The following is a 20,296-nucleotide window of genomic DNA, read 5'->3' as shown; positions in this document are numbered from 1 at the left end:
TGGCTCAGGTAGTGCAGCTCATCCAGGATGGCACATCAATGCGAGCTGTGGCAAGAAGGTTTGCTGTGTCTGTCAGCGTAGTGTCCAGAGCATGGAGGCGCTACCAGGAGACAGGCCAGTACATCAGGAGACGTGGAGGAGGCCGTAGAAGGGCAACAACCCAGCAGCAGGACCGCTACCTCCGCCTTTGTGCAAGGACGAGCAGGAGAAGCACTGCCAGAGCCCTGCAAAATGACCTCCAGCAGGCAACAAATGTGCATGTGTCTGCTCAAACGGTCAGAAACAGACTCCATGAGGGCCCGACGTCCACAGGTGGGGGTTGTGCTTACAGCCCAACACCGTGCAGCGCGTTTGGCATTTGCCAGAGAACACCAAGATTGGCAAATTCGCCACTGGCGCCCTGTGCTCTTCACAGATGAAAGCAGGTTCACACTGAGCACGTGACAGACGTGACAGAGTCTGGAGACGCCGTGGAGAACGTTCTGCTGCCTGCAACATCGTCCAGCATGACCGGTTTAGCGGTGGGTCAGTCATGGTCTAGCATGACTGACCCAGCATGACCGGTTTGGCGGTGGGTCAGCCCTCCATGTGCTCGCCAGAGGTAGCCTGACTGCCATTAGGTACCGAGATGAGATCCTCAGACCCCTTGTGAGACCATATGCTGGTGCGGTTGGCCATGGGTTCCTCCTAATGCAAGACAATGCTAGACCTCATGTGGCTGGAGTGTGTCAGCAGTTCCTGCAAGAGGAAGGCATTGATGCTATGGACTGGCCCGCCCGTTCCCCAGACCTGAATCCAATTGAGCACATCTGGGACATCATGTCTCGCTCCATCCACCAACGCCACGTTGCACCACAGACTGTCCAGGAGTTGGCGGATGCTTTAGTCTAGGTCTGGGAGGAGATCCCTCAGGAGACTATCTGCCACCTCATCAGGAGCATGCCCAGGCATTGTAAGGAGGTCATACAGGCACGTGGAGTCCACACACACTACTGAGCCTCATTTTCACTTGTTTAAGGACATTAAATCAAAGTTGGATCAGCCTGTAGTGTGGTTTTCCACTTTAATTTTGAGTGTGACTCCAAATACAGACCTCCCTGGGTTGATAAATTGGATTTCCATTGATTATTTTTGTGTGATTTTGTTGTCAGCACATTCAACCTTGTAAAGAAAAAAGTATTTAATAAGTTTATTTCTTTCATTCAGATCTAGGATGTGTTGTTTAAGTTTTCCCTTTATTTTTTTGAGCAGTATATATTTAGCATTTGTGAAATTATTTTGATGTGATATGAAAGTAGAGGGCTTTGTTTCTAGAACAGTACGGCAACTGAGAATCCATTCCCGTTTATCTGTATTTAGCTGTTTTGGCTGCCAGAGCCAATTCGCTTCTGAACATAACATGTAAGGTCCTCGGACTAAAAAGTACGTTCTTGGGCTAAAAACCGCTGAGATTTTTATCACCTGGCACATGCGCAAAACCATGTAAACACCTGCAAGACTTCGGCTGCAAGACTTCGCCTGCATGTACTTCCGTCTTGTGCGCGTGCTTCAGGTGATGAGCGAATAAAGTGTGAAAGCCAAACAGAGACCTGTGTTTTGAAGTCTGTTTAATTACTAGTTTTATAGGTTTTCGTCAATACAAATTAACGTGGCTATGTCGTCTAAGGGACAGCATAGGAATGTCGGGGCTAATCTGTGCTATGTTTGTGGTTCAGCAGTATAGACTGACAACTTCATGAAAATGATGCGTGCGCATCAATGTGTCTGGAAGGTGTGCATTGTTATGATTCTGAAAGGTCAAATAGCTAGTGACAAGAAGCTGCCTTGTGGGGAATCAGAAGTAGCTCTTTTCAGCTTGTTTTATCTTGTTGTTGATACCATGTCTTGTTTTGAGTTGTTTTGACTGATGTCATGTCTATGCTAATATGGCCAAAATTCTCTAGCTAGTTAACTGTAACAATGTATTTTAGAGACAACAAGTGCTCATTGTGCAAATGTATTTGTTTTCATTAAGCATTTGAAGATGAGATATAGCTTACATGTTATCAACAGTCTAAGCCAACCCAGTCTGTTTTGCCTCATAGTTGCCCACGCGTCGGTTTTGTTGCTAACCACAAACCCATCTATCTCACTCAACTCTCACCCACTCTGATGTATGTAGCTATGTTACACGCTATATACAGATAACTCCCTTGTCATATCTTACAGAGTCAACATTTATAAAACCAGACACACCTTAACTACTCTCTCCACCTCTGGGACAGAATGTATTCAAAGCAGCCCTGGTAAAGTCATGGTCTTTATCTGTATACTATGGAGAGGTTATGAGCAGTTCAGGTGAGGACAGAGCAGAGAAAGATATAAGGGTGAAGTGGATAGTAGTAGTGTGTCCTATTGGTTTAAGCTCTGCTAGAGTTTCAGACTGGGTCACATATATTGGGTTACAGGGATCCTGTTGTCTCTCATGGAAACATCATGGAAATATACACTACCAGACACAATCACAAATGTACACTGAGCCAGGCATCTAACAAACACAGAAATACACATTTTAAAACCTACATGTACATCAAACACACTAATGCAGATCCAATTATACAGTCAATGCACCGAGCAAGTTGCAGTAAAGCATGTGGTTACACTGACAGGCCGAGTGCTTACAGAATGCTAGAGGCTAAGCTAGGTTAGGAGACCTTATGCCCAGACTGGCGTCAAAGAGATTAAGGCAAAACCAAAACATAATTACTGACTATAGTAGTAGTAGTAGTAGTAGTAGTAGTAGTAGTAGTAGTAGTAGTAGTAGTAGTAGTAGTAGTAGTAGTAGTAGTACAACGCATGTGACGTCAGAGAGCAAACTTCATACTGAACTTTTCCATCTTAGCAGCTGTGCTGAAGGAGGGGAGAGAAGTAATTATCATGGCAGGATTGCCGCAAAAAGAGAGATTTAGCAAAGTTAGTTAATCAAACCCATCAGCACTATGTCTCAATTTAGCTCATGCACCCCTCCTCACCCCTTCCTTCATCATCAGTGGCTTTTGAAAGGCAGCTCTCTGATGGACTCGTCCAGACAGCTCTGGAATCAAAACTCAATTAAGGCCGATTACAGCCCCTACCACTTTAATCCCCCCATCACCCCCGCCTTGTGACTTCCAGTGGAACGTGCCAAGATCTCCATTGAGGGAGCTCACAGGGCTTCGCTGTGAGAAAGATCTGACCACGGCTTCAACTCACTCCCAGTGAATGCAGTCTACTGTGGTCCCTTCAAAATATGAGTCCTTTGTCCTTCCCTCTCTTTTGGCTGTTTCGAGGAAGTAAGGCAAAAAAACTACAACAAAACGGAAAAATGTCATTTGATTTTCTATGATGGAGGAAAGGAAGGCAGAAATGTTCAATGAGATCTTTGAGAGCGAAACAGTGGGGAAGTGACCAACATCCTGCTAAATGATCTCAAGTCAGACGATTGAATTCAACCCAGCCGCCATTTCTCAACTGTTTCATGAAGCGTAGGAATTCCATGTTAGAGTTCACTCCACAGAACACTACATTAAAGTGCCAGATGGGTATCTCTCTGGTTTGGTGTTATTTGTGTTTGGCAGAGGAGATATCCACTGGTATTCTCCAGCTGTCCCAACAAGTTCAGGCCCTGGGTACTTCCTAGGTCATGACCCATGGAGAATGGGCTCTAACCCTGGGAAAGCTTTAGATGACCTGTCTCTGGACATACAGTGCCTTCAGAAAGTATTCATACCCCTTGACTTATTCTACATTTTGTTGTGTTACAGCCTGAATTCGAAATTGATTAAAACACATTTTTCTCACCCATCTACACACAATAACCCATAATGACAAAGTGAAAATATGTTTTTAGAAAACATTGCACAATTATTGAAAATTAAATACAGAAATATCTAATTTACATAAGTATTCACACCCCTGAGTCAATACATGTTAGAATCACCTTTGGCAGTGACTACAGCTGTGAGTTTTTCTGGGTAAGTCTCTAAGAGCTTTGCACACCTGGATTGTACAATATTTGCCCATTCATTCTTTTCAAAAGACTTAAACCTCTGTCAAATTGGTTGTTGATCTTCACTTGACAACCATTTTCAAGTCTTGCCATTTTCAAGCAGATTTACTGTAAGTCAAAACTGTAACTCGGCCACTCAGGTACATTCACTGTCTTCATGGTGAGCAACTCCAGTGTAGATTTGGCCTTGTGTTTTAGTTTGTCCTGCTGAAAGGTGAATTTATCTCCCAGTTTCTGGTGGAAAGCAGACTGAACCAGGTTTTTTCTCTGGGATTTTGCCTGTGCTTAGCTCCATTACATTTCTTTCTCATCCTGAAAAGCTCCCCAGTCCTTTAAGATTACACGCATACCCATAACATGAAGCAGCTACCGCTATGCTTGAAAATATGGAGAGTGGTGCTCATTAATGCAGGGGTCTCCAACAGATTGATCGCAAGCTACCAGTAGCTCGCAGCCCACCTATGAGTAGCTCGCCAAACAATTCTGAAAGTACAAACAATTTTCAGATGTTCCATCGCAAACTGTCATAAACACATCTCACAACTATCAGACAGTGCAAGCTCTCAGCTACTATCTAATCAACGCCACATTGACATTATCCCACCCCTGGTTAGCCATTATTGGCTTAAAAAGCCAAAGCTAACACAATATCTGCCAATTAATATCCAGCAATATTGCCCATCTGTCTGTCTGTCTGTGGTGGGTGCGGTTGTCAATCACCCCATGTGTAGCAAGTTGATGTGAATACTGTCTTGTGGCTTGACAGAAATACTTTCCCCAAATCCTTCTCAATTAAATGTTACCTGCAAAGTAGGCTTACCTGGCAGATTAGCGTATATCATGAGTAAGTATATCATTTGTATCTATTGTTTGTTATTTGCAAACTTTGCCATGAAATGAGCAGCAACAGTACAGAACCATTGCTAGACCGGCACGTTAGCACATTCCTCACTTGCTAGATGTGCAATTAAAGGGCCAGATGCACAATTAAAGGTGAATTACATTAAATATAAAATGTTTAGTTTTCTTCCAGACCCCAAAAAATGAACAATTTTAATTTTGAGAGTGAAAACAAAAAAAATATAAAAGCAGGAAAGATGAACATAGTTTGGGAAAATACAAAACATAATTTTGGCGGGGAAAATCACAGATTTTATAGGACCCCCTTAGAGTTGTTTATTAACCATTATTTTACCGGGTATATTGATGGAAAACAAAGTAGTGCACTATATCTTGTACACCAAGACCCAGGAAAGAGTTGCGGGGGAGAGAAGAGAAAAATGTGCCTATTTGAAAGCAAGAAAAAAATGAGTAGCCCTGTATCTTTGTTGAGACTGGGTGTATTGATACATCATCCAAAGTGTAATGGATATCTTCACCATGCTCAAAAGGATATTCAATGTCCGGTTTAAAAAAAGAAGAAAAAAAAGAATCTATCAACAGGTTCCTTCCTTTGCAAGGCATTGGAAAACCTCCCTGGACTTTGTGGTTAAATCTATGTTTGAAATTCACTGCTTGACTGGGGGACCTTTACGATAATTGTATATGTGGGGTACAGAGATGAGGTAGTCATTAAAAAATTATGTTAAATACAATTATTGCACACAGAGTCCATGCAACTTATTATGTGACTTAAAAGCACATTTTTACTCCTGAACTTATTTAGGCTTGCCATAACAAAGGTGGTGACTTGATGTATTAGGATCCCCATTAACAGATACCAATGACGACAGCCAGTCTTACTGGGGTCTGACACATAACGAAAAATACATTAGATGAAATACTTTACAATTTACATACATTTAAAAACATTTACATGTAGTGTGCGTGTGTACATCGATCAGTTCCACATATATCAGTACATACACACAACAAGTAGATCACATGGGGAGAGGCATTGTGCTTATTTGTTTTTTCAAACCAGGTTTGCTGTTCACTTGCCCTATATGATATGGAAGGGTGTTCCACGCACTCATGGCTTTGTATAATACTGTACGTTTCCTTTAATTTCATGGCCCTGGGGACTGTGAAAAGACCCCTGGTGGCATGGCTGGTGGGGGAAGTGTTTGTGTAAGTTGACTATCCAAACAATTTGGGATTTTCCAACACGTTGTTTCTTATAAAAACAAGAAGTGATTCCGTCAGTCTTTCCTCAACTCTTAGCCAAGAGAGACTGGCATGCATAGTTTTCATGTTGGCCCTCTGATTACAATGAAGAGTAAGACGTGCCACTCTGTTTTGGGCCAGCTGCAGCTTAACTAGGTCTTTCTTTGGATAATAATCAAGATAAGATCAAACTAGAGCCTGCAGGACTTGCTTTGTGGAGTGTGTTGTCAAAAAAGCAGAGCTTCTCTTTACTATGGACAGACTTCTCCCCATCTTTACAATCATAGAATCTAAATGTTTACACCATGACAGTTTACAATCTAAGGTAACACCAAGTAATTTAGTCTCCTCAACAGCCACACCATTTACTGATGTCCCATAGATATGTCCATGTATATAATGTACATTATTATATTGTTGTTGAGTAATAGACACAGGAAAATCCTAAATCTGCCTACCTCAAAGAGTAAAGAAGTCTGCTAAGTAGGTCATCAGCCCAGGGAGTCCTGCCTCAAGTTACAATACACAAAACCAAACAGTTTAGATTGTTGGCAGTAGAATATCAGTTACATGAAGAGTTTGAGTGACACTAATGTAATTTGTCTGTGTTAATACCATCTATCCCACTCTTTCTTTCCCCTCTGCAGCCCAAGCCCACTAAGGGACGCATGCGTATCCACTGCCTGGAGAACGTGGACAAGGCCCTGCAGTTCCTCAAGGAGCAGAGGGTCCACCTAGAAAACATGGGCTCCCATGACATCGTCGACGGCAACCACCGCCTCACCCTTGGCCTCATCTGGACCATCATCCTCCGCTTCCAGGTCAGCTGACCACCCAGTACTCATTTTTTTTCCTCTCTCTTTTCTCGCACGCACGCTTTCACACTCTCTCTTTCAATAAAGTATTTTGCATGTGCTAGTCAGATCTGGGCTTAAATACATGTGTATTTGGGTATCTGGTATTTAAAATACTTTTTTCAACAAGTATTTTATTTGAGCGTTTGAATGGTTATTTGTAAAAAAATGTATAATGTGAGAGTGCACAGTTGGTAAAGGGATTTCATTTTATAAACTGTGTGGATTAAACACCTTTTTTTGTCTACTTAAATCCACAGATGTGGTTGAGTAGTTGGCTTTAGTTGTTTATTTGTGTAGCTCTCTCTTCTGAGGGACCGGAGTTCATATCAGTTTGGACCGAGTATCTAGGTGTGTGGCAATAATAAACTATATGGTCTGTAAGTAGACAGCATGTGAAAAGGAGTGTGGACTGGGCGGGCCTAACCATTAATAAAATAGTGCAGTGCCTCCACCTAATAGGTGTTATTAACTGGGTGGTTCAAGCCCTGAATGCCGATTGGCTGACAGCTGTGGTATCAGACCGTATACCATGGGTATGACAAAACATTTATTTTTACAGCTCTAATTACATTGGTAGCCAGTTTATAATAGCAATAAGGCACCTCAGGGGTTTGTAGTACAGTATATGGCCAAAATATACCACGGCTAAGGGTTATGTCCAGGCACTCCATGGTGCGTTGTGCGTAAGAACAGCCCTTAGCCGTGATATATTGGCCAAATACCATGCAAACAGGAAAACACCTACCCAGAGGCAGCACTGCTAGTGGCCGGGGACTTTAATGCAGGAAAACTGAAATCAGTCTTACCTAATTTCTATCAGCATGTTAACTGTGCAACCAGAGGAAAACAACTCTAGACCACCTTTACACCACACACAGAAACGCATACAAAGCTCTCCCTTGCCCCCTCCCCCCCAATTTGTCAAATCTGACCATAATTCCATCCTCCTGATTCCTGCCTACAAGCAAGAACTAAAGCAGGAAGCACCAGTGACTCGGTTAATAAAGAAGTGGTCAGTTGACGCAGATGCTAAGCTACAGGACTGCTTTGCTAGCACAGACTGGAATATGTTCCGGGATTCCTCTGATGGCATTGAGAAGTACACCACATCAGTCACTGGCTTCTACAATAAGTGCATCGACGATGTCGTCCCCACAGTGACTGTACGTACATACCCCAACCAGAAACCATGGATTACAGGCAACATCCGCACTGAGCTAAAGGGTAGAACTGCCCCATTCAAGGAGTGGGACTCTTACACGGACGCTTATAAGAAATCCCACTACGCCCTCAGACGAACCATCAAACAGGCAAAGCACCAATACAGGACTAAGATTGAATCGTACTCCGACGCTCGTCAGATGTGGCAGGGCCTGCAAACTATTACAGACTACAAAGGGAAGCACAGCCGCGCGCTGCCCAGTGACACGAGCCTACCAGATGTGCTAAATCACTTCTATGCTCGCTTCGAGATAAGTAACACTGAAGCAACATCTACGTGAGAATGCTATTCATTGACTGCAGCTCAGCATTCAACACCATAGTGCCCTCAAAGCTCATCATTAAGCTAAGGATTGTGGGACTAAACAACTCCCTCTGCAACTGGATCCTGGACTTCCTGACTGGCCGCCCCCAGGTGGTAAGGGTAGGTGACAACACACCTGCCATGGTGATCCTCAACACTGGAGCCCCTTAGGGGTGAGTGCTCAGTCCCCTGTTCTCCCTGTTCACCCACAACTGCATGACCAGGCACGACTCCAACACCATCATTAAGTTTGTAGACGACACAACAGTGGTAGGCCTGATCACTGACAATGATGAGACAGTCTATAGGGAGGAGGTCAGAGACCTGGCCGGGTGGTGCCAGAATAACAACCTATCCCTCAACGTAATCAAGACAAAGGAGATGATTGTGGACTACAGGAAAAGGAGGACCGAGCACACCCCCATTCTCATCGACGGGGCTGTAGCGGAGCAGGTTGAGAGCTTCAAGTTCGTTGGTGTCCACATCACCATCAAACTAACATGGTCCAAACACACCAAGACAGTCATGAAGAAGGCATGACAAAGCCTATTGCCTCTCAGGAAACTAAAAAGATTTGGCATGGATCCTCAGATCCTCAAAAGTTTCTACAGCTGCAGCATCGAGAGCATCCTAACTGGTTGCATCACTGCCTGGTACGGCAACTTCTCAACCTCCGACCGCAAGGCACTACAAGGCTCAGTATATCACTGGGGCTAAGCTGCCTGCCATCCAGGACCTCTATACCAGGCAGTGTCAGAGGAAGGCCCTAAAAATTGTCGAAGACTCCAGCCACCCCAGTCATAGACTGTTCTCTCTGCTACCGCATGGCAAGCAGTACCGGAGTGCCAAGTCTAGGAATAAAAGGATTCTCACCAGCTTTTACCCCCAAGCCATAAGACTCCTGAACAGCTAATCAAACGGCTACCCGGACTTCGCAGCGTGCAAATGGAAACCACTAGTCAATGGACCTATGGCTGTCCCAATGAAACACACTGATACGGCTCGACACAATTCCTTTTTATGAAAACCACAAAAAACAAAACAGTCCTCTTCAGTTAAAATGGGACAGCTCAAATAAAAAATAGTCAATAAAAAATTGTCAAACATCTCTTTCCATAATCACAACTGCATAAATATGGAATTGGTCCACCCTTTGCTGCTATAACAGCCTCCACTCTTCTGGGAAGGTTTTCCACTAGATGTTGGAACATTGTCACAGGGACTTGCTTCCATTCAGCCACGAGTATTAGTGAGGTCGGGGACTAATGTTGGGCGATTAGGCCTGGCTCACAGTTGGCGTTCCAATTCATCCCAAAAGTGTTTGATGGGGTTGAGGTCAGGGCTCTGTACAGACCAGTCAAGTTCTTCCACACCGATCTCAATAAACCATTTCTGTGTGGACCTCGCTTGAGGGCATGGTCATGTTGAAACAGGAAAGGGCCTTCCCCAAACTGTTGCAACAAATTTGGAAACACAGAATTGTCTACAATGTCATTGTATGCTGTAGAGTTAAGATTTCCCTTCACTGGAACTAAGGAGCCTGAACCATGAAAAACAGCCCAGATCATTATTCTTCCTCCACCAAACTTTACAGATGGTATGATGCATTAGGGCATGTAGCGTTCTTCTGGCATCTGCCAAACCCAGATTTGTCTGTATGACTGCCAGATGGTGAAGCGTGATTCATCACTCCAGAGAACACGTTTCCACTGCTCCAGAGTCCAATGCAGGCGAGCTTTACACCACTTCAGCCGACGCTTGGCGTTGCACATGGTGATCTTAGGCTTGTGTGCGGCTGCTCGGATATGGAAACCCATTTCATGAAGTTTCTGATGAACAGTTCTTGTGCTGACGTTGCTTCCAGAGGCAGTTTGGAAGTTTGTTGCAACCGAGGACAGACACTTTACGGGCTTCAGCACTCGACGATCCCATTCTTTGAGCTTGTGTGACCTACCACTTCGCGGCTGAGCCGTTGTTGCTCCTAGCCATTTCAACTTCACAATAACAGCGCTTACAGTTGACCAGGGCAGCTCTAGCAGGGCAGAAGTTTTACAAACTGACTTGTTGGAAAGGTGGCATCCTATGACCGTGCCACATTAAAAGTTACTGAGCACTTAAGTACAAACCATTCTACTGCCAATGTTTGTCTATGGAGATTGCAGGGCTGTATGCTCGATTTTTATACACCTGTTAGCAACGGGTGTGGCTAAATTGCAGAATCCACTAATTTGAATGGGTGTCCACATACTGGTGTACTTTTATATACTACATGTATTTGCACTGGTGAGCGAGTTACACAACTGTAACTCCTTGAAGGAACTAGTTAGCAAATGTTGATTGTTTGTAGGACCCAGAGTGCCAAGCATGTTAAGCAGCATAGGGTTGAAGTGTTCCACCTTTGCGTTCCGTTGAGGATGATAGGGAGAGGTTATTGACTTCTTTACCCCCACAAGGGTTAGCATTTGGTGGATCAGTCGGCTCTCGAAGTATCTTCCTTGATAGTAGTGGACCCCTGTTGGTAGTTTATAGTGTACAAAGAACTTCTCCCACAAGTCTTTGGCCACTGTGCTTACAAGCTGGTCCTTGGTAGGGTATGCCTGGGCATAGTGGGTGAAGTGGTCTGTAATGATGAGGATGTTGCTGATGTTTCTGCTGTCATTCTCCACTGTCAGGAAGTCGATGCAGACCAGCTCCATGGGTGATGTTGACTAGCTCAGCGGCCCATGGGTGTAGGGTCATCCGATGGATACACCTTGCACAGTTCATGCAGTGTTGCTCAATGTCGCGAGACATGCGAGGCCAGTAAAATCTTGCCTGGGCCAGTCCCATATCATCATGCAGTGACTTCATGACAGCATGGTGGTACTCTTGGGGCAGGACCAGCTATCTCTGTCAAACTGAATGGGAGTTCTTGGGGTTCCTGTACAGCACTCCATCTCTGTGTGAGCATGTTCCATGACCCCAGGAGAATGGCTCCTTTCTTAACCCCAGGGCCTGGCTGACGTTGGATATCACTGGGCATTTTATCGCGGGGCTGTACTCACACAAAACAATAAAAATGTTGTCATGTTGTCATTCACTTTCAAGCTCATTTGAATTGGAAAAGGTAGCTAATGGTTGAGGCTTTACCATAAATTAGACCAATTCATCCACTTATGGAAGATGTTTGGAGATATGGACTATCCTGCTAGCATACAGTCACTGCTCTGCCTGTCCTTTCCACCCGCCTCGCTCTGCATGCTCCGCCCGCCCGCTTCTGTAGAGTTTTTCGCTCTCATCTCATTCCCAGAGGTCTGTGCTCCTTAATTTGTCACTTACAGCTTTTTATCTTTAGCTTCCAAAAAACATTTATATTTTCTCCCACTGCGGTGTCTTTATCTCTTCTTCGCTCACTGACTTTACATTGAATCTGTTCAGACTCCTCTTCTTCACTAATGTATGAGCTCCATCTTAGCTGTGTAACATCCTCCCTCCTCTAAAATCACCTTAGTTTTGCTCCACTGAGCTCTGAGAGCAGGGAGTAAGTCTTGTCCTTGTATGACCGGGTGCAGTCTGCTAAATGTCACTGGGATTAACTCTATGGCTCTGCCATTGGCTCAGATGACTGATTATTCGAGCCATCGCCATCCAAGCCATCACCCCTCCAAAACATATCCAAACTCATCCAGTTTCTCAGAAGTACGTGTCATCAAACGTTCCTGTTCTGTCTGCCTTGTCTCCCTTTATTTGGCACCTGTTTGTAATTGGGGACCATGGACTTAAACATCCTTTCCTTGTACAGCATGTTCCATGACCTCAGGAGAAAGGCTTCTTCTGGGTTTGTGTTTCTGCTTAGGAAGTGTTCCTTTCTTAACCCCAGGGCCTGGCTGACGGTGGATATCACTGGGTCCCAGAGCTGTGCGCATCGCAGATCCTCAGGACTCAGGCAGGATAGTCCATCCATCTTCAGAGCAGTGAATTTCACGAAGGGTTCAGGGACAGCCTCGGGCAGGGCTCCTATGTTCACAGTTGCCCTCTCAGAGATACTGTCTGAAGAGACGTTGGCAGTCATTACTCGGCAAATGCCTCTGACTCCCTTGATGAGGGGATTTCAACCCAGTCTCCATCCTCTTCAGCACTGACGTGTGAGCATCCTGATAGGGCGTCGGCATCAATGTTCACTCGCCCTGGCCTGTACTGCAACTTGAACTCGTAGTTGGTGAGAGTGGCCATCCACCTCTGGCCTGTGGCATTCAGCTTGGCGGTGGTTTGCACGTTGGTGAGGTGGTTATTGTCCATGCGCGGAGGTTCATGTAGCCGACAGCCTTCTCCATTAATAGTTGGAAAGATGCTGGAGCTCCAGTGACTCCTTGAGGCATCCTCTGTAATTGGTAGAAACCAAGAGGGCAGATCAACACTGTCTTCTCCTTGTCGGCCTTGCGCATGGGGATCTGGTAATAGCCACTGCGATGGTTGAGGATGGAGAACTACTTGATTCCTGACAGACAGACAGTCCGTCAACTCTCTCAAGTGTTTCTGAACATCTTCTACATCCGTGGGCGCCATACTTCTGAACCTCTCGCTCAATGGTCGTTCATTGGTGAGTCTGAGCATGTGTTCCACTCCACTTGCACAGCCCACCTCCTATTCATTTAAAGAAAACACTATGGCCCATTCCTTCAGTCTCCTTTTCAACCGTTCTTTCCATTGTGGGGGAACGGGAGAGTTGCCGAAGTCAAGGAGGTCAGGGTTGAGGGTTTCTTCTTTACTTCTGGGTGACTTCTGTGTGGGTTATGTGAGCTACTGGATGCAGTTCGGCCATCTTGAGATCGGGTTGGAGTGTGACTGCCTGCGTGCTTTCATTCTTCACCCATAGAGTTATGCTACTGCCATCTTCAGCAGGAACAGTAACCACACTGCTGGTTATCAGGACAGAAGCTGGCAGCTCACTCCTCTCAGCTGGTTCCACTAGCACAGTGCAGGGCCTCTCAGCAGAGTTGAACTTAAACCTCGATGTTGCCTTCAGCCAGGGTCACCTTCATTGCTGCTATGGCAGACTTCAGTTCTTTCACCTGTCTGCAGAGAGCTTTGATTTCGGCCCCAGCCAAAATGTTGTTGGCTCTTTCTGAGGTTGGACTTGGGATACTGGGATTCAATGAGAGTGCTTCTCTTCTTCCCTCAGCTTTTGCAGTCGAACTGGAAATGTGGGCGGCCTCTCTCTTCTCTCTCTGTTGAAGATGCACCAGGATTTCAGTGTTGTACATCACTCCCTTGATAATCTTGTTAACTTGTGCGACGTCGACCCTGGACTCATGCCTCTTTTCACTCTGACGTTCTGTGACGACTTCTCTAGTCAAAGCAGGAAATCAGAGATCTTCTCTCCAGGTTTCTGTTGCAGGCCCTCAAACTTGTAGTAGAGGTCCTCCCCTGAGTCTGGTGTGCCGTATGTGTGCTCCAGTATGTTCAATTAGTCCTCTACCAATGCATCTTTGTGGTTAGCTCTTAGCGCTGTAGCCACACTCAGGGCAGGGGCCTTGAAACTCTTGATGAGTCTCTTTCTCTTCTCCTGGTTCGAGTATTGCCACTCAGGCAACATCTGGTTTACTTGTTCCATCCAGGAGTCTATGTCCTCTTCCCCAAGGGGCATTTACACCGTGCCATTGAAAATCTGCAGTCTTCTGTACGGACTGGTCTTATAGTGAGATGTCATAGCTTCCTTCAGAACCTTCCTCATGGCTTCAATTATGTATTCAGGTCTTGAGGCTGTGGCTTGACAAGGTTCTTCAGCTTGCTAGCTGAGATCCACTCTCTCATCATGAAGGCCTGTAGTTTGTTTTTACTACGGGGCGCTGACATGGGGAGAATTTGGTGGTGGGTATTTTCTCAGGAGAGGGAGGAGCTACTTTTCCTAGACAGATAAACTGCCAGTTAATGCCCTTTTCTTCATCTTCAACCAGAGTTGGCACACACTATGCTGTGAGATCCACAAAAGTTTTAACTAAAACACTGGCCCACTTGGTTTGAGGATGTTGCATACATTTGTTCACTTTAAGCAGTCCAGACAACTCGAAGGCATCCAAAGCCCCTTCAATATCTGATGCTCCTTCTCCACTCCCATAACCATTAATGCCCTGATAGGATCAGTGTCCTCCCACTGGCTCAACTGTGTCAGCTTCTCCATATTCATCTCCATACTCTTTCCCTCTGAGCTATTGGAACTCGCTGTTAAAATGAGAGGGTTCCCAAATGGCTTGATATCACCACTAATAGTTGGCCTTATGATAGGGGGATAGTCTTTTCACTGTTTAATGTTCACTGCACTGCCTTCATGTACAGTCCTGTTGTTTAATCATTGCTCATCCATTATCTCAGGATCTCCTGTTAACCATCTCAGCAGTGCCTCCATTTGTAGCCCTCTCTTCTGAGGGACTGGAGTTCATGTCAGTTTGGACCTACAGTAGTATCTAGGTGTGTGGCAATAATATATTATGTGGTCTGTAAGCAGGCAGCATGTGAAAATGAGTGTGTGGCCTGGGTGGGCCTAACCATAAATAAAATGGTCCAATGCTTCCACCTAGTAGGTAATATACCCCTGAAGAATATATAGTTTACCCAGTAGGAAATATAATACAGTGCCTTCAGAAAGTATCCACACCCCTTGACTTTTTCCACATTTTGTTGTGCTACAGCCTGAATGTAAAATGTATTACATTTAGATGTTGTGACACTGGCCAACACACAATACCCCATAATGTCAAAGTGGAATTATGTTTTTAGATTTCTTTACAAATTAATAAAAAAGGAACATTTTAAATGTCTTGAGTCAATAAGTATTCAAACCCTTTGTTATGGCATGCCTAAACAAGTTGTGTGCAATAATAGTGTTTAACAGGATTTTTGAATGACTACCTCATCTCTGTACCACAGACATACAATTATGTGTATGGTCCCACAGTAAAGCAGTGAATTTCAAAAACAGATTTGACCACAAAGACCAGGGAGGTTTTCCAATGCCTCACAAAGAAGGGCACCTATTGGTAGATGGGTAAAACAAAAACAGACATTGATTATCCATTTGAGCATGGTGAAGTTATTCATTAAACTTTGGATGGTGTATCAATACACCCAGTTTCTACAAAGATACAGGCGTCCTTCCTAACTCAGTTACTGAAGAGGAAGGATGGTGACAATGGTGACTTTTTAAAACAGTTTACAGTTTAATGGCTGTGATAGAAGAAAGCTGAAGATGGATCAACAACATTGTAATTACTCCAAAGTACTAACCTAAATGACATAGTGCAAAGAAGGAAGCCTGTACAGAATAAAAATATCCCAAAACATGCATCCTGTTTGCAATAAGGCACTAAAGTAAAACTGCAAAATAAATTAACTTTATGTTCTGAATACAAAGCATTATGTTTGGGGCAAATCCAGCACAACACATCACAGAGTTATTACTCTTCATATTTTCAAGCATGGTGGTTGCTGCATCATGTTATGGGTATGCTTGTCATCGGCAAGGACTAGGGAGTTTTTTTGGGGGGGATAAAAAACGGAATAGAGCTAAGCACAGGCAAAATTCTAGAGGGAAACCTGGTTCCGTCTGCTTTCAAACAGACACTGGGAGACAAATTCACCTTTCAGCAGGACAATAACCTAAAACACAAGGCCAAATATACACTGGAGTTGCTTAAACAACATTGAATGTTCCTGAGTGGTCTAGTTACAGTTCTGACTTAAATCGTCTTCAAGACATGAAAATCACTGTCTAGCAATGATCAACAACCAACTTGACAGTACTTGAATAATTTTTGTAATAATGTGTAAATGATGCACAATCCAGGTGTGCAAAGATCTTAGAGACTTACTAAAAAAGACTCACAGCTGTATTTGCTGCAACATGTGATTCTAACATATCAGGGGTGTGAATACTTATGTAAATGAGGTATTTAATTTTCAATATTTGCAAAAATGTCTAAAAACACGTGAGTGGTGTGGTCAGCATTTTAGCATAAGGTCGAGAGGCAGAAAGAGCAGCCTGTTGATTACAGTTGATCCTCTCAGTCAGAGAAAGTTTATATTTTGTATTTATTTTATTTAACCTTTATTTTGTCAGGGAGTCTTACTGAGAACAACGTCTCTTACAGCCCTGGATGACAGATTACCCAGATTACCCAGCCCTGAATGACAGATTACAGAAAATATACATCAAAATGCAAGCAAAAAGAAAACACAGTCATCAAAATCAAACACATTCCTCAGTAATAAGGTCCTCAATCAGCTTTCTGAATTACACTAGAGGCACCAGAATATCAAATGTAAGATAAGGTTTAAGATTGTTCCACAAATAAGGTGCAAGAAAACTAAAAGCTGATTTACCTTACTCAGTAGAGATCAAAGGAGTTTCCAGAGTTAGCCATCCCTGAGACCAGCTGTTGGAACTCGTATGTCTAAAGTTTAGTAATGATGTTAGGTACAGTGGGACTTTTTGTAAAAGAGCTTTTTAAATGAAAACACAGCAATGTATAAACCTGCGTGACATCAGAGGGCCAAACAACTTTCTGGTAGAGAATGCAGTGACGAGTACAAAAATTGTCACCCGTAATGAAGAGTAGTGCGCTTTGATAAACTGCATCTAACGGCTTTAATGAAGTGGCAGCTGTTCCTATAGATGATGTAGCTGTAGTCTAGGACCGATAGTAACGTCGACTGAATAATCTGCTTTCTACTATTTCGCGAGAGGCTTTCCACAAGTACAAGCAATAAATCCCTCGCTATCCTCACTGTGATCAGGGATGCTCAACTAAATGTTCATCATATACAGTTGAAGTCGGAAGTTTACATACACTTACGTTCGAATCATTAAAACTCGTTTTTCAACCACTCCACAAATTTCTTGTGAACAAACTATAGTTTTGGCAAGTCGGTTAGGACATCTACTTTGTGCGTGACACAAGTAATGTTTCCAACAATTGTTTACAGACAGATTATTTCACGTATAATTCATTGTATCACAATTCCAGTGGTTCAGAAGTTTACATACACTAAGTTGACTGTGCCTTTAAATAGCTCGGAAAATTCCAGAAAATGATGTCATGGCTTTAGAAGCTTCTGATAGGCTAATTGACATAATTTGAGTCAAATGGAGGTGTACCTGTGGATGTATTTCAAGGCCTACCTTCAAACTCAGTGCCTCTTTGCTTGACATCATGGAAAAATCTAAATAAATCAGCCAAGACCTCAGAAAAAAATTGTAGACCTCCACAACTCTGGTTCATCCATGTGAGCAATTTCCAAACTCCTGAAGGTACCACGTTCATCTGTACAAACAATAGTACGCAAGTATAAACACCATGGGACCACACAGCCATCATACCGCTCAGGAAGGAGACACCTTCTGTCTCCTAGAGATGAAGGTACTTTGGTGCGAAAAGTGCAAATCAATCCCAGAACAACTGCAAAGGACCTTGTGAAGATGCTGGAGGAAACAGGTACAAAAGTATCTATATCCACAGTAAAACGAGTCCTATATCAACATAACCTGAAAGGCCGCTCAGCAAGGAAGAAGCCACTGCTCCAAAACCTACAGTTTGCTACAGTTTGCAACTGCACATGGGGACAAAGATAGTACTTTTTGGAGAAATGTCCTCTGGTCTGATGAAACAAAAATAGAACTGTTTGGCCATAATGACCATCCTTATGTTTGGAGGAAAAAGGGTGAGGTTTGCAAGCAGAAGAACACCATCCCAACCGTGAAGCACGGGGGTGGGAGCATCATATTGTGGGGGCGCTTTGCTGTAGGAGGGACTGGTGCATTTCACAAAATAGATGGCTCCATGAGGTAGGAAAATTATGTGAATATATTGAAGCAACATCTCAAGATATCAGTCAGGAAGTTAAATCTTGGTCGCAAATGGGTCTTCCAAATGGACAATGACCCCAAGCATACTCCCAAAGTTTTGGCAAAATGGCTTAAGGACAACGAAGTCAAGGTATTGGAGTGGCCATCACAAAGCCCTGACCTCAATCCTATAGAAAATTTGTGGGCAGAACTGAAAAAGCGTGTGCGAGCAAGGAGGCCTACAAACCTGACTCAGTTACACCAGCTCTGTCAGGAGGAATGGGCCAAAATTCACCCAACTTATTGTGGGAAGCTTGTGGAAGGCTACCCAAAAGGTTTGACCCAAGTAAAACAATTTAAAGGCAATGCTACCAAATACTAATTGAGTGTATGTCAACTTCTGACCCACTGGGAATGTGATGAAAGAAATAAAAGCTGAAAGAAATATTTCTCTACTATTATTGACATTTCACATTCTTAAAATAAAGTGGTGATCCTAACTGACCTAAGACAAGGAATTTTTACTTAGATTAAATGTCAGGAATGTGAAAAACTGACTTTAAATGTATTTGGTTAAGGTGTATGTAAACTTCCGACTTCAACTGTATACTACATTCATTTGCACTGGTGAGCGAGTTACACAACTATAAACTGCTTGAAACAACTAGTTAGCAAACGTTGATAGCTTGTAGTTTTCATGAGTCTTCTCTCACACTTTTTACATTGTTGCCTAGCAACTGGTCAGTCTCCCAAATATGACCAACATGCAACAACGTCAGCACACAGTAAATAATACAGTCCCTTTTAAAAAATAAAGAAGTAACCAGAGGGTTACATTTGTACATCAAGAAAGTGCTAAGTGGTGTTTATGTCTATGTTACTCAATGCAGGTGGGTGCATTCCTGTGTGTGTGTGTGTGTGTGTGTGTGTGTGTGTGTGTGTGTGTGTGTGTGTGTGTGTGTGTGTGTGTGTGTGTGTGTGCGCACTTATTTGTTCTGTGTGTGTGTGTGTGCACATATTTGTTGTGTGTGTGTGAATAGTGGTTGTATCAGTCTTTTGGGTCCTGCTGATGGATGGCGTTTTGACCATATTCTTTGGTATGTGCTTGACAGATCCAGGACATCAGAGTGGAGACGGAGGATAACAAGGAGAAGAAGTCGGCTAAAGATGCTCTGCTGCTCTGGTGCCAGATGAAGACTGCAGGGTGAGTGTCTACACCACCACCAGCCTGAGGCCTACTGTATTCTACTATAGCGCAAAGTTTGCAGAAACATCCTGGTGGGTTTTCCAGAAAGATGGTTTAACAAATTCAGGATTCCCTGAACATATCCAGCTTCTCTTAACCAGATAAGTGAGTCTGGGATTTCTTCCAGTTGCAAAAAATAATAAACAAAGCAATACACAGCATTGGTATAGCGGTCAAAGGGAAACTGTGTTGGGTTACATTGCTACAGGTTAAGTTGACCAGATACATGATTGATTGTACATTTTTTTTAAAAAAGATAACGTTCCAGAATAAGATCTTCAGAATGATCTAAAAGATCTATTCGAGGTCCAGTAATTCATTCCATTTGTAATGCACAGCAAACAATGCAGGCTCCTATGTCAATTGGATTTTCCGTAAAGGGACCAGTCATGGTGTTGGACAAGAATCTGATTGGCAGAGAATCCCTGTCTTTATCCACCAGGACAGGCTAAAATCAAGTTAACCTAGGAGGTAACAAGTTTGCTTCAGAGCATTCATTGCCATAGTGTCTGATCAGGCTAAACATCAAGCTCTCTTTCTGAACTGTAAATTCTGTGTTAGCCAGATCTGTCAAATCAGAATTTGAGCAAACTCAATAATGCGTTTTTCTGGAACATCCGTCTGGTCAACAGATTATGGTCTACAGTTTGTGATAGAAAATGTCAACATCATCAAGGGTATACGTATGTGAGAAACATACTTTTGTATATATAGT

At 43.5% G+C, this 20,296-nt stretch overlaps 1 protein-coding gene across 2 annotated transcripts in view; it reads left to right on the top strand.

Annotated features, from left to right (window-relative positions):
* The window catches only part of LOC115153313 (spectrin beta chain, non-erythrocytic 1), a 115,688-nt gene that overhangs the window by 58,038 nt on the left and 37,354 nt on the right, over positions 1 to 20,296 (top strand). For both annotated transcript variants that reach the window (XM_029698633.1, XM_029698634.1), the window contains 2 exons: positions 6,781 to 6,954; positions 19,448 to 19,539. In XM_029698633.1, coding sequence (XP_029554493.1) covers positions 6,781 to 6,954; positions 19,448 to 19,539 — 266 coding nt within the window. The remainder of the gene's footprint in view (positions 1 to 6,780; positions 6,955 to 19,447; positions 19,540 to 20,296) is intronic.

This window comes from Salmo trutta, chromosome 18 (genome assembly GCF_901001165.1).
Source record: "Salmo trutta chromosome 18, fSalTru1.1, whole genome shotgun sequence".
Lineage (NCBI taxonomy): Eukaryota > Metazoa > Chordata > Actinopteri > Salmoniformes > Salmonidae > Salmo > Salmo trutta.
The sequence above is the reverse complement of the archived record's forward strand: the minus strand, read 5'-3'. Positions and strand labels throughout refer to the sequence as shown.